The 14,785-nt window shown below is 40.9% G+C and overlaps 1 gene segment (V, D, J or C); it reads right to left on the reverse strand.

The window, feature by feature from the left end:
- Nucleotides 1-7,897: 7,897 nt before the first annotated feature.
- LOC110288419 lies at nucleotides 7,898-8,718 on the reverse strand. The segment is given in 2 exon segments: nucleotides 7,898-8,242; nucleotides 8,670-8,718. Coding segments are annotated over 2 exon segments (378 nt in total).
- Nucleotides 8,719-14,785: the final 6,067 nt, after the last annotated feature.

Raw genomic sequence — 14,785 nt, forward strand, 5'->3', positions numbered from 1 at the left:
CAATGGAGTACTACTCAGCTATTAAAAAGAATGAATTTATGAAATTCCTAGCCAAATGGATGGACCTGGAGGGCATCATCTTGAGTGAGGTAACCCAATCACAAAAGAACTCACACCATATTTACTCCCTGATAAGTGGATATTAGCCCAGAAACTTAGAATATCCAAGATATAAGATACAATTTGCTAATCACAAGAAACTTAAGAAGAATAAAGACCAAAGTGTGGACACTTTGCCCTTCTTAGAATTGGGAACAAAACACCCATGGAAGGAGTTACAGAGACACATTTTGGAGCTGAGATGAAAGGATGGACAATCTAGAGACTTCCATATCCGGGTGTCCATCCCATAATCAGCTTCTAAATGCTGACACCATTGCATACACTAGCAAGCTTTTGCTGAAAGGACCCAGATATAGCTATCTCTTGTTAGAGTATGCCAGGGCCTAGCAAACACAGAATTGAATGCTCACAGTCAGCTATTGGATGGATCACTGGGCCCCCAACGGAGGAGCTAGAGAAAGTAACCAAGGAGCTAAAGGGATGTGCAACACTATAGGTGGAACAACAATATGAACTACCCAGTACCCCCCAGAGCTCATGTCTCTAGCTGCATATGTATCAGAAGATGGCCTAGTCGGCCATCAGTGGAAAGAGAGGCCCTTTGGTCATGCAAACTTTATCTGCCTCAGTACATGGGAACACCAGGGCCAAAAAGTGGAATGGGTGGGTGGGGGAGTGTCGTGGTGTTGCGTGTGGGGGACTTTTGGGATAGCATTGGAAATGTAAATGAAATAAATACCTAATAAAAAAAAGGAAATTAACAAAATATCTAGTATGTACGTGGCTTAAGTTTTGGAATGAGAACATTCTTGAGATGGATTGTAGAAGGTGGTTATATATGTGAATATATTTAATACTACTGAATTACTCACTTGGAATTGTTTGAAATAATAAACTTCATATTGACTCTATTTTATGACAGTGTATGAGTGAGTAAATAAATCTATAAATTGTTTTAAAACCAAAAAAATAAAAGTATAAAAAGCGGAACCAATAATAAAAATGGTATAGCCATTTCTGCTTCATCTGGTGTGAGTGTTGTCTGTGTGAGTGATTTTCTGTGATGACTCTCATGATAAGAGAGGAGGTAAAAACAAGATTAGAAAAATAATTGGATAGTTTCAAAATCTAGAAGAAAGTTTGCCTCCTTCCCTTCAGTTCTTAGAATTATGTACAGCTCCTGGATGAGCACCAAGAACTGAAGATAAAAGCCTAAGAACTTAACTGTGATGTTGGATCATTTGTGGGGAGGGATTGAGATCCAGAGAATTCTGTTTCCAAAGATAGTCTATCCTCTAGTGTTTCCTTTTTCACAACAGCTTCCTGAGGCTATGCCAGTGCCTGCCAAATACAGAAGTGGATTTTCACAGTCATCTATTGGATGGAACACAGAGCCCCCAATGGAAGAACTAGAGAAAGTACCCAAGGAGCTGAAGGGGTCTGCAACCCTATAGGAGGAACAGAAATATGAACCAACCCGTACTCCCTGAGCTCGTGTCTATAGCTGCACATGTAGCATAAGATGGCCTAGTCGGCCATCATTGGGAGGAGAGGCCCTTGGTCTTGCAAAGATTATATGCACCAGTACAGGGGAATGCCAGGGCCAGGAAGCATGAGTGGGTGGGTAGTAGAGCAAAGCAGGGGGTGGATATAGGGGACTTTCAGGATAGCATTTGAAATGTAAATGAAGAAAGTATCTAATAAAAATGTTTAAAAACCAAACAAACAAACAAACAAACAAAACCAAGTGTACTTTCTTTCAATTTCTTGACATTCCTTAAATGTAGAAGTTATCTGCAAGGCTATTCAGAAATCCTTAGGCCTGAATGATTGTGAGGTCACCATCAGGCTGTCACCTTAGTTTTTCTCATTGAGCATTCTCCAGAGATTCATTATAAAAGACTGAAATGGCAGTCTTCAGGAGATTATTTAATGTACTGATTCAAGGTCTAGTTCCTGTACCTTCCTTCTAATATCTGGGATTGATTTACTTATAAATGTATTTGTTTACATTTAGTTTCCTTTCTACAGAGTCTAGAGACCGTGATGAGTGGTTCATTAATATATCTCTGTGCTTTTCAAGGAAGGCAGAGGGTTTTTCTACAAGGCTTTAAATTGTAGTAGACAATTTGGAGCAGATTAAGATTTGATCAAGGCCTTTTTTAATCTCTCTTCTATGTAAGTTTCAAAATATTTATCTTGCTTTTCCATGAAAGAACTGTTATAGCCCCATTGAAGGTTTTCTTAAGAAATGATCTCCTTGAATATAGGGTCTCCCCTTCACAAAAGAACTGGTAATGTGAACCATAGGATACAAGGATGTCATCAGCATAAGAGTCAGCAGTCTAGAAATTACTTGTTTTCCTGAATTTATATTTGTCTGATGTAAGACTAACATTATCTTTTTGTAGCCTATATCCATTAACAGTGTGAGGTTTTGGAAAGCTTAAGTATTCTGGTCAGGGTCAACTGAAAATCTGTAAAGTCAGATTTAATTAAAGTTTTGCAAGGAAAAGGGATTTGTATTCTGGAGAGCAAAAGTTCACATTACATTTCTCTAAAGAACTTGGTGGTGGTTGATTAAAAAGATGACCCTCAGAATGAACCTGGAGATAGAGGGCTAGGTGACTTGGAGAGAGCAAACAGAGCATCCCATGTGGGAAACCGCAAACGCCATTACAAGAAATGTAGGAAGCCGCAAACGCCATTACAAGATGGTGCTGGTTTCAATAAGCCAACGCGCATGAAGATGGGTAAACAACCAATTTGTGCATGTGCCATAGAGTTTTTTGCTGAGTCACTGCCTGGCACGAGGCATGTAAATGAGGTACTGAAAGCATAACCAATCATGTGTAGACACGCCTCTCTTAGGCCTATATAAGAAGCACCATAGGTCTTTCGCCTACGCAGTCAATGCTCTCCCAATAAACATGTTGTAGAAGGATCCTGCTGTGGTGTCTTTCTTGCTGGAGAGTCAGGCATCCCACAAAGTGGTGCCAAACCCCTGGACATAACATCTTCAGGCATGAGCGAAGACCCCCTGTTACAGGGAGGATTCAGAACTGCATCACAGGGATTGAGCGGTTAATAAAGTGTTCCCGTAAAGCAGTCTGTTGAGAAGGATTCAACTCTGTGGATTCAGAAATCTTCAGCTGGGGAACAGGGGTACCTGTAAGTAAAAAGAAATTAATGTAAGTCTCTGAGAGGTATGCTTTCCTACTCAGTAGATCTGGTAATTGTCGCTGGGGTTGTGTTGCTTGCTTTCTTTCTTGCCTTGATATTATGCTATTGCCTTAATTTTCATCGCCCTGGACACGAGTGTATCTGCTGGGAGTAGCTCGGCAGACACATAAGATCATAAAGCAAGTGTATATAAACTCGTGGATCGACCTTGGGGCTAAAACCTCACATAGATAAGTGAGTATCTCAAGGACGCTTCAGTCCAGGATGGGTACTGGTCAGTCTACGCCATTAGTGGGGCCGATGCAAGCCTTGCTCAAAGAACGAGGTTTAAATATTTCTGAAAGCACAGTGAGAGGGTTCTTAAAAGAAATAGAGAGACTTGCTCCTTGGTTTGCCCCCACTGGGTCGCTGACGCTACCTAGTTGGGAAAAGTTAGGGAGAGATATAGCAAGAGAGGTGGCAGAAGTAAAGTGAAAGCAGGAACAAGGCTGTTATGGAAGCTGATTAAGGGTGGTATCCAGGACAAGAAATGTGAGCTAGTTGTTAAGGAAGGGCAGCAACTTTTACAGGAGCAACAGGAAAGTATGTCAGAAACAGAGAGATATGAAAAAGAAGGCATGCACAGAAAAATAAGTAATATAAAAGATATAAAAAGAGAAAAAGAAAAGAACCTAAAATATAAAGATACAAAAGATAATATAAAATATAAATATACAAAAGATAATATAAATATAAAGATATAAAATATAAAGATATAAAAGATAATATAAAAAATGAAGAACAAAAAAATTAAGTCAATTTACCCCCCCTCTCGAGTACTTTGAGTTACTAGAATTATCTACCTCGGAAGACTCGGAACTATCAGGAGGGGAGGAGGAAGTTTTGGAGGAGGCTAATGCAGAGTATGAGGCGGAGAGATACGGGCCCATAGGGAGGAGTACAACGGCTCCCCCACCACCTCTGCCTTATACAGAAAAGAAAACAATTGGCAGTGGCCACTCTTTTTGCACTCCTAAAGGGTTGTGTAAAATATGTCAGGTTTTTCCTGTTTTTCAGGATCAAGCTCAACAGCAATATTATGAGCCAATATCGCATAAACAAGTGAAAGATTTAGCAGAGTCAGTAAGGACTTATGGAGTCAATGCTTCTTTTACTCAGTCCCAAATTGGTAGATTGGCTCACCATGCCATGACTCCTTCTGATTGGATGAGTGTNGTAAAGGCATGTCTTACTATGGGACAGTATCTAGACTGGAAGTCTATATGGCATGATCTGTGTTTGAGTCAGGCCCATGCAAATGCCGCTGCAGGGCAACAAGCATGGAGCTTTGAAATGCTTACAGGTCAGGGTATGTGGACAAACAATCAATTAGGATACCCAGTGCAGGTCTATGGTCAGATCAATCAGGCAGCAGTGAAAGCTTGGAAAGCATTGCCTAATGGAGGAGAGGTATCTGTTAATCTGACAAAAATTATTCAGGGAGCTAATGAGCAGTTCTCTGAATTTGTGGCTCCCATGATGGAAGCAGCAGGACGCATATTTGGTGATTCTGAGGCTGCAATGCCGTTAATTGAACAATTAGTTTATGAGCAATGTACCAAGGAATCCAGAAATGCTATCACACCTTGGAAAGGGAAAGGACTACAGGCGTGGATGAAAGCCTGTAGAGAAATAGGAGGACCACTTTCAAATGCAGGGCTGGCTGCCGCAGTTTTGATGGTGCAAACAAAAGGAATAACCTGCTATAATTGTGGAAAAACAGGTCATGTGCAAAAGCAGTGTACAAAGGATGGAAAGAATAGGTTTAAAAAGAAACTACCAGGCATTTGCTCAAAATGTGGGAAAGGAAGACATTGGGTAAATGAATGCAGATCAAGCAGAGATGTAACAGGAAGGCCAATACCTCAGTTTAAAGTGCAACAGCCACAAAACGGAGAAAGGGGACCCCGTCCCCAGGGACCTCAAATGTATGGGGCACTTCAGACAACAGTGTCCATGAGGCCACCCAAAGACCGAGGAGAGCAACTCTGGGTTCAGCAGGATTGGACATCTGTGCCACCTCCATAGTAATTCTTACACCACAAATGGTGGGCCAACCAATTCCCTCAGATTTTAGAGGTCCCTTACCGAAGGATCCAGTGGGCTTACTGTTGGGAAGGTCCTCTTTTGCTTTAAAAGGATTGGTAATACATCCCAGAGATATAGACTTAGATTATGAGGGACAAGTTAAGAGTATGTGTTCTGCACCCCGAGGTATTGTGGCCACTTCTCCTTGAGATTGCATTGCTCAATTGTTGATTCTTCCTAGTTTGCATAACATGTTCTCTAGTAACCAGAATCCCAGAAGGGATAAGGGACTTGGTTCTACAGGAACTAGTGTGGCCTACATATCTTTAGATTTGGATAATCATCCCACTTTACAATTACAAATAGAAGGAAAACCCTTTCAGGGTATAATGGATACAGGAGCAGACAAAAGCATTGTATCCAGTAACTGGTGGCCTGCTTCTTGGCCTGTTAATCAATCATCACATAGCTTACAAGGATTAGGATATGAGGCTACCCCAACTAAAAGTGCAAAATCCTTACAATGGAAAGATAAAGAAAGAAGGACAGGGCTTTTTCAATATTATGTACTCCCTTTACCTGTAAATCTATGGAGAAGAGATGTGTTGTCAGCCATGAACTATATACTGACTAATGATTACTCTCAGAAAAGCAAGGAAATGATGAAAGGAATGGGATATATACCTGGAATAGGTATTGGAAAAAATTTACAAGGTAGAGTTTCTCCAGTTAGAGCCACAGAAAAAGCAGATAGGAAAGGGCTGGGTTTTTTCTAGGGGCCGCTGAGGAGCAGTTTACCCATTCCATGGCGTATGGAGGATGCAGTGTGGTTGCCTCAGTGGCCTTTACCCTCTGAGAAGTTAAAAGCAGCTAAAGAATTAGTACAAGAACAATTAGACCTGGGCCATATAGAACTCACACAATCACCCTGGAATACACCTATTTTTGTTGTAAAGAAGAAATCAGGTAAATGGAGATTGTTACATGACTTACAAGCCATTGATGCATAAAGGTCAGCGCACATGCTTTATAAAAAAGAGGGGAGGCCCATTCCCAGTCACGCAAAGTTCCTTTGAAGTTGTCAGATCAGCCTTTTAGTAGGAACCCAAGTAAATCACAGTTCGAAGCTAACTCTGGAAGATCTTGGAGAAATGTTTCAGCCTCGGGCAGGTACTAGGCAGTGTAACATCAAAGGAGAGGTATGAGAAACAGCACAGCAGGTGGCTCTGCCTCAGTAGCTGATTGTCTCAGCCAGCCTAGCTATGCTGGAAGGAGGTAACATATGTACTCACTGATAAGTGGATATTAGTCCAGAAACTTAGAATACCCAAGATACAAGATACAATTTGCAAAACACATGAAACTCAAGAAGAATGAAGACCAAAGTGTGGACACTTTGCCCCTTCTTAGAAATGGGAACAAAACACCTATGGAAGGAGTTACAGAGACAAAGTTTGGAGCTGAGACAAAAGATTGACCATCTAGAGACTGCCACACCCATCCATCCCATAATCAGCCTCCAAATGCTGACACCATTTCATACATGAACAAGATTTTGCTGAAAGGACCCTGATATAGCTGTCTCTTTTGAGGCTATCCTGGGGCCTAGCAAACACAGAAGTGGATGCTCACAGTCAGCTATTGGATGGAACACAGGGCCCTCAATGGAAGAGAAAGTACCCAAAGGAGCTAAAGGGGTCTGCAACTCTATAGGTGGAACAACAATATGAACTAACCAGTATCCCCAGAGCTCCTGTCTCTAGCTGCATATGTATCAGAAGATGGCCTAGTCAGCCATCATTGGGAAGAGAGGCCCTTTGGTCTTGCAAACTTTATATGCCTCAGTACAGGGGAACGCCAGGGCCAAGAAGTGGGAGTGAGTGGGTAGTGGAGTGTGTGTGGGGGGGAGGGTATGGTGGACTTTTGTGATAGCATTTGAAATGTAAATGAAGGAAATACCTAATAAAAAAAAGAGGAAAGAAATAGTAGTCCAGGCTGGCTTGGTTGCTCACCCTGTACCAGGAAATATGCTTACAGAAGACTGATGACATGAGTTTGATTCCCAGACTGGACCTGCTGGAAAGAAAGGAGTACCTTCTGCAGATTTTCCTTTCACACACACACACACACACACACACACACACACACACACACACAAACAAACAAACACTACACACTACAGTAAAAACCTTTGGTTAACACAATTTTTTAGTGACATAATTTGTATTTATTATTTTTTTCAATTTTCAGAATTATAAATAAGAGACAGTACATCCTCAATGATTGGAAGGCAAGGGAGGAGGCCAAGAGCAGAGGGAATATACAGAGTAAGGGAGTTAGGGGAGAAGGGAAAAGTCATCCAAACATAAATACTTGTTAATAAATATTTAAATGATAAATAATAATTATATTTTGTTGAGAAATAATTAAATTACAAAGCATGAAGAATGGGACACACATACATATCTGTTTATAAAACTTGTTTCATTATTTGAGATGTTTTTCACAAACAAGCCTATAGCTTTGTGTTGAGTTCTTAGAGAGTAAGAGAGAACTGAGAGACTGAGCCTCAGTGAGCTGCAACCCCAGGAGGTTTTTGTTCAGCCCTGGAGCACTGTGGGAGGAAACTCCCTACTTTGCTGACAGTAATAGATTGCAGCATCATCCTCTTCCACAGGATCAATGGTGAGGGTAAAGTCTGTCCCAGACCCACTGCCACTGAACCTATCAGGAACTCCAGATTCTAGGTTGGATGCATCATAGATAAGGAGTTTGGTTGGCTGTCCTGGTTTCTGTTGGAACCCGTGCATATAATTATCACTGTAATAATTGATACTCTGGCTGGCCTTGCAGGATATGGTGGCCCTCTGCCCTAGAGACACAGCCAAAGAAGCTGGAGATTGGGTTAGCACAATGTCACCATTGGAGTCTGGAATGATAAACACAGAGACTATTGTTATATACATATAAAAACCTTCCCAACAGAGAAATATTTCAATTATTAATTTCAAGAGAGGCCCTTTGGTCTTGCAAACTCTATATGCCCCAGTACAGGGGAACACTAGGGCCAAGAAATCAGAGTGGGTGGGTAGGGGAGCAGGGCTGGGGGGGAGGATATAGGGAACTTTTGGGATAGCATTTGAACTATAAATGAAGAAAATATCTAAAATATCTAATAAAAAATATATATAAAAGAATACTGTGGACATCACTATGTGTGATTCCCAGAAAATCAAGGGGAATCAGAAAACTTAAAACCAATCACAAATGCAGTAATTATAAAATTCAGGAGCTCAGAATCATTAAAGGTCATCATGTCCACAAAGATTGCTCCCAACATTTCTCTGCATCCTTACCTGGAACCCAGAGCACCAGCACCCATAGCAGGAGTGTGTCTGTCTCCATCTCTGAGAGCTTGAAGACGGGGTGCTTCTTATGTTCCTGGCAACTCCCCTTAAAGAAGCCTGGGTTGTCATAAAATCATTTCATATGCAAATCAGCAGAGTATGTACTGTTGTTCCAAGGTCACCTGTTCCTGTTTCACCCACAGGGAGTTGCTGTCAGGAGAAAATTTGCTAGAGCATCACTAGTGTCTTAAAGAACCCTTCTAAATATATATATTTTAAGATAGTTTTCTCTATTCTTGGTTGTCCTGAAGCTCATTCTGTAAACCAGATCCTCCTGTCTCTGTCTCCTGAATGCTGGGATTAAGGTGAACATGAGCACCACCCAGTGTTTCCTTGCAGTCTACTCTATTTAATATTTACCCTCTATCCTTTTTGAGGTGTGAGGTAGCAGAGTGTATTGTGGCTGCACTATGTAGAAAATGTAAGTTATTTATTCATTTATTTATTTATTTATTTATTTAATTTTTTATTAGATATTGTCTTCATTTATATTTCAAATATTATCCCCTTTCCCAGTTTCCTCTCCAAAAGTCCCCTATATCCTCTCGCCACCCTACTCCCCAACCCACCCACTCCTGCTTCCTGGCCCTGGCATTCCCCTGTACTGGGGCATATAATCTTCGCAAGGCCAATGGACTCTCCTCCTATTGACGACTAGGCCATCCTCTAAGAACAACTTGATCCCTCAAAATTTTATACACCCAGTGAAAGCATTATTTGAGAGGGAATAGGGAAAAGTGATCAGTAAAGAAAAGTAACATAATTCTTGGCATGTTACCTTACTTTTTAGATCCACGTTTTAGATCTGTGTATATGATGTGGCTTTGTATGTTTGTATATTTGTTCATGTTCATATTTGAAGTCATCTTCTCTGGTCATGGTATGTGGGTGGAGATCAGAAGACAAGTTTGGGTGTAGGTTTGAGACAAGGTCTGTTGTTCAACACTACACATGAAATGCTTTTTAGGCCAGGCTTTTGTGGTGATACTCTTGTTTCCTTCCTTCTCTTATCTTACCACATCATCACTCCAAATACAGTCCATATTGGTACTACATCTCACTTTTTGTGGTTACCTGGGATTTGAGCCAGGTCCTCATACCTATGTGACAAGAACTTTACCCACAGAGCAACCCTGTCAGCCCATTGTCTTCAAGTAAACCAGTGAGAGGAATTCTTTCTACTGATCAGAAATAATACTGCAGGTAATGTAGGAGTTGAAAATGAAGAAAAGAAGCATGTAAAGATGTGTCCAGATACTTGATTTGTGTAGTTCTTCCAAATATCCAAGATTATTAAAAGAGAGATATCTTGTGTTTTGTCATGGTGATAAAAGGCTAATGAACAAAACTCGCTATTCTTCCCCAGAGAATTTGTAAGGTAGAGAGATAGATGAATAAACAGATAAGTAGAAAAAGAAGTGAATATTCCTTCATGGATTTTCTAGCAAGATTATAAGGTAGGAAGTGACATAGAAGTATTTTAATTAAATAAGAAAATAAAGGTATAAGAAGACTTATGAAAAGAAGGAATAGTAAGAAGCATTAGAATAGGAAGGAAGGAAGGAAGGAAGGAAGGAAGGAAGGAAGGAAGGAAGGAAGGAAGGAAGGAAGGAAGGAAGGAAGGAAAGGGGGAGGATGAAGGAAAGATGGACAATTCCCTCCTCAGCTTATGCTCACTTCCCCCCAACCCCCTCCCCAGGTTTATGCCATATAGACATTGATCCTTTATTTTTTATTAGATATTTTCTTTATTTACATTTCAAATGTTATCTCCTTTCCTGGTTTCCCCTCTGAAAACACTCTCCTATCTCCCCCTGCTCACCAACCCACTCACTCCCACTTTCCTTGCATTCTCCTAAACTATGGCATAGAACCTTCAATGTACCAAGGGCCTCTCGTCACTTTGATGAATAACAATCCTTAGTTTTACTGTTCACATTCAGCTCCACTTCAAAGATGAGATAAACAGGGTAAAACAAATATATATTGCATGAAATTAGTAAGTTATTCTTCACATTTTACCTTCCTTTTTGAGGTATCAACTTTTAGTTGATTTTGTATTCAAAATTACACTTTTAACCTGGTATAATGTGGAAGTAAGGTGGTATTTCTCCTTTATGCTCTTAATAAAAAAAAAATTCTATATTACGCCATGTATACTATCCATACCAAGGTCCATACATTTTTAAACATTCCCCAGTCTCATATTTAGTACTTTAAGGATATTTATTTTTGGTGTGAGACAATAATAAATATTTCTGGTGTTATTTTACTGCTTCCATGAAATTCTCTCATTGTTCCACTGTTCTTGACTTGCCTTGTATATAGCACCAAGAACTGTATTTCTGCCAGGCATGATGGTATATTTTAATAATCCAAACATGTGAGAAGCTGAGGCAGGAGCATTTTGAGTATGCAGTCCTCTAGGGCACATAGCCTGGTTACATAGATGACCAAATCTTTTTCTGGCTTCAAGCCCCACATCTTCATCTATTTTTCATATAATCCTGTTGTATGTATTTTTATTTATATAGACTTTGTTTTCTTTTTATTGACTTATAATTTAACTTTCTATGCATTAATATTGGTATTTTTGTTTCAGTGCAGCAGAATGGCCCTCTCATCATGAAAGGAGACTCAGCACCATCTGACAGACAGGCTGTCAAAATGATAGAACAGAAGAAGTGCTGTCTGGGCTGGGCCCTTAGCAGACCTTGGACACAAAGTCTGCATCCAGCCCAGCAACACCCAGAGGCAGCTGCACTCCCAGATGCTCCAAAAAGCCCAGGATCAGAGGATCAGAGGTGAGGAGGACACAACATCTGTCCCAACACCAGGAATACCTGGGACTGGTGCAACCCAGGCATTCAGAAACTATGCCAGACCATTGACATGTGTTCCTTCAGGACTGTCTAGGTCAGTGCCCTGAGCAGACCTTGGGTGTTAACTCCTCAGCCAGCCCCACAACACCCAGAGGCAACTCCACTCCCAGGTTGTCTAACAGGCCCATGATCCAAAGACCTTGCTCACACCAGGAACTCAGGGTCCCAAAGGCAGCTTGACTAACTGGAGCTCAGACACACCCAGGATCTCAGGATCCCAAAGGCAGCTTGACTACCAGGAGCTCAGACACACCCAGGATCTCAGGATCACAGGATCACAAAGACAGAGCTTGACTCAGAGAAGTTCTGACACAACCAGGATCACATTACAGACAGGCTCCAGTAAGACATAGCCAGGGCAGGTAGCACTAGAGATAACCAGATGGCAGGAGGCAAGCTTAAGAACATAAGCAACAGTAACCAAGGTCACTTGGCATCAACAGAACCCAATTCTCCCATCTTTTTTTTTTCTTTTTATAATGTTTTTTTTTTTAATTTTTTATTAGGTATTTTCCTAATTCACATTTCCAATGCTATCCCAAAAGTCCCCCATCCCCTCCCCTCCACTCCCCCACCCACCCATTCCCACATTTTGGCCCTGGCATTCCCGTGTACTGAGGCATATAAAGTTTGCATGACCATGGGCCTCTCTTTTCAGTGATAGCCAACTAGGCTATCTTTTGATACATATACAGCTAGAGACATGAGCTCCTGGGGTACTGGTTACTTCATATTATTGTTCCACCTATAGGGTTGCAGATCCCTTTAGCTACTTGCGTACTTTCTCCATTCCTCTGTTGAGGGGCATCTGGGTTCTTTCCAGCTTCTGGCTATTATAAATAAAGCTGCTATGAACATACTGGAGCATGTGTCTTTCTTACCAAATGGAACATCTTCTGGATATATGCCCAGGATAGGTATTGCGGGATCCTCCAGTAGTACTATGTCCTATTTTGTGAAGAACCACCAAACTGATTTCCACAGTGTTTGTACACTCAACAAAACTGGAAAATCTGGATGAAATGAACATATTTCTAGACAGATACCAGTTACCAATGTTAAATCAGGATCAAGCTAATGATCTAAACAGCCCCATATCCACTAAAGAAATAGAAGCAGTCATTAATAGTCTCCCAACCAAAAAAAAAAGCCCAGGACCAGATAGGTTTAGTGCAGAGTTCTATCAGACCTTCAAAGAAGATCTAATTCCAGTTCTGCACAAACTATTCCACAAAATAGAAGCAGAAGGTACTCTCCCAAATTCATTTTATGAAGCCACAATTACTCTGATACCTAAACCACAGAAAGATCCAACAAAGATAGAGAACATCAGACCAATTCCCCTTATGAATATCGATGGAAAAATACTCAATAAAATTCTCGCTAACCGAGTCAAAGAACACATGAAAACAATCATCCATCCTGACTAAGTATGTTTTATTCCAGGGATGCAGGGATGGTTTAATATACGGAAATCCATCAATGTAATTCATTAAATAAACAAACTCAAAGACAAAAACCACATGATCATCTCGTTAGATGCTGAGAAAGTATTTGACAAAATCTAACACCCATTCATGATAAAGTCTTAGAAAGATCAGGAATTCACGACCCATACCTAAACATGATAAAAGCAATCTACAAGAAACCAATAGCCAACATCATAGTAAATGGTGAGAAGCTGGAAACAATCCCACTAATATCAGGGACTAGACAAGGCTGCCTATTCTCTCTCTACCTATTCAACATTGAACTTGAAGTCCTAGCCAGAGCAATTAGACAACAAAAGGGAGATCAAGGGGATACAAATTGGAAAGGAAGAAGTCAAAATATCACTTTTTGCAGATGATATGATAGTATATATAAGTGACCCTAAAAATTCCACCAGAGAACTCCTAAACCTGATAAACAGCTTCAGTGAAGTAGCTGGATATAAAATGAACTCAAACATGTCAGCTGTTGGATGGATCACGGGGCCCCCAATGAAGGAGCTAGACAAAGTACCCAAGGAGCTAAANGGATCTGCAACCCTATAGGTGGAACAATATTATTATTAACCAGTACCCTGGACCTCTTGACTCTAGCTGCATATGTATCAAAAGATGGCCTAGTTGGCCATCAAAGGAAAGAGAGGCCCATTGGACTTGCAAACTTTATATGCCCCAGTACAGGGTAACGCCAGGGCCAAAAAGTGGGAGTGGGTTGGTAGGGGATTGGGGAGGGAGGGTATGGAGGACTTTTGGGATAGCATTGGAAATGTAAATGAGGAAAATACCTAATAAAAATATTTTAAAAAATGAAGAGATTGGTTTTTATTCTGATAGATGGGCTTAGTCCCTTAGTTGGCCTCTGGTTTTCCACCCTTGCTTTTACTGCAAGGTCCCCTTAGTTCCTCAGGCTGTGGGAATAACAGGGATGAGGAGGATAACTTCCAGCTCCTATTTTAGCCACAAATCATGGTGTTACTAATGACATAATTCTTGTCTAGGCCTTGCTAAAATATGAGGTTGACAATTCTCCTTTAGGAGCTGCACATTACTCAGAACTGTGCATACTGATTCGTGATCATATGAATACAGTATGGGTACCACTTGGGTGCAGAGAATTACTTCAGGGGAAGGTCCAGCTTGACCATTTCTGGGTTCCCTGTGAGATACACCTAGTTTGGATGGAGGTTGATATCTAGTTCCAGTTACAACCAAAAATATCTTTCTAAGGCTCTGCCTCCCCTCCCTAAAAGATATCAAGAGCCACAAGTGTGGGTCATGACAGCACCCACGGAAGGAATCGCGTCAATTTCCCCCCAAGCCAAGGTTAAAAGCCCACTCATCCTTGGATGAGAAAATCATTTGATCACCTCAGTTAATCGTGGCCTTATTAAACTTAATTATAGGGGGAGAGAGAGGTTGGAGACTGTACTGTTGGAAGGACAAGCCCTTCATAGCCTCCCACCCTAAAAAATCCAATTGGCCTTGTACTATGGAGCCGATCATAATTCCCTCCTCCCTGTTCCACACCTGTCATCCAAGAATGTGGAGGAATATCCATGTACTCTCCTTCAGTGTTATTCATAATAAAGTGCCTTTCAATTTGTACAGTCAACCTTCGCCAGGGTTCCAACACCCTGTAGCTGACTACTTAAAATTCAACTAGAAATTTACCTATTCAGTACTAATTAACATT

Source organism: Mus caroli, unplaced genomic scaffold, assembly GCF_900094665.2.
Source record: "Mus caroli unplaced genomic scaffold, CAROLI_EIJ_v1.1 scaffold_14469_1, whole genome shotgun sequence".
Taxonomy (NCBI): Eukaryota; Metazoa; Chordata; class Mammalia; order Rodentia; family Muridae; genus Mus; species Mus caroli.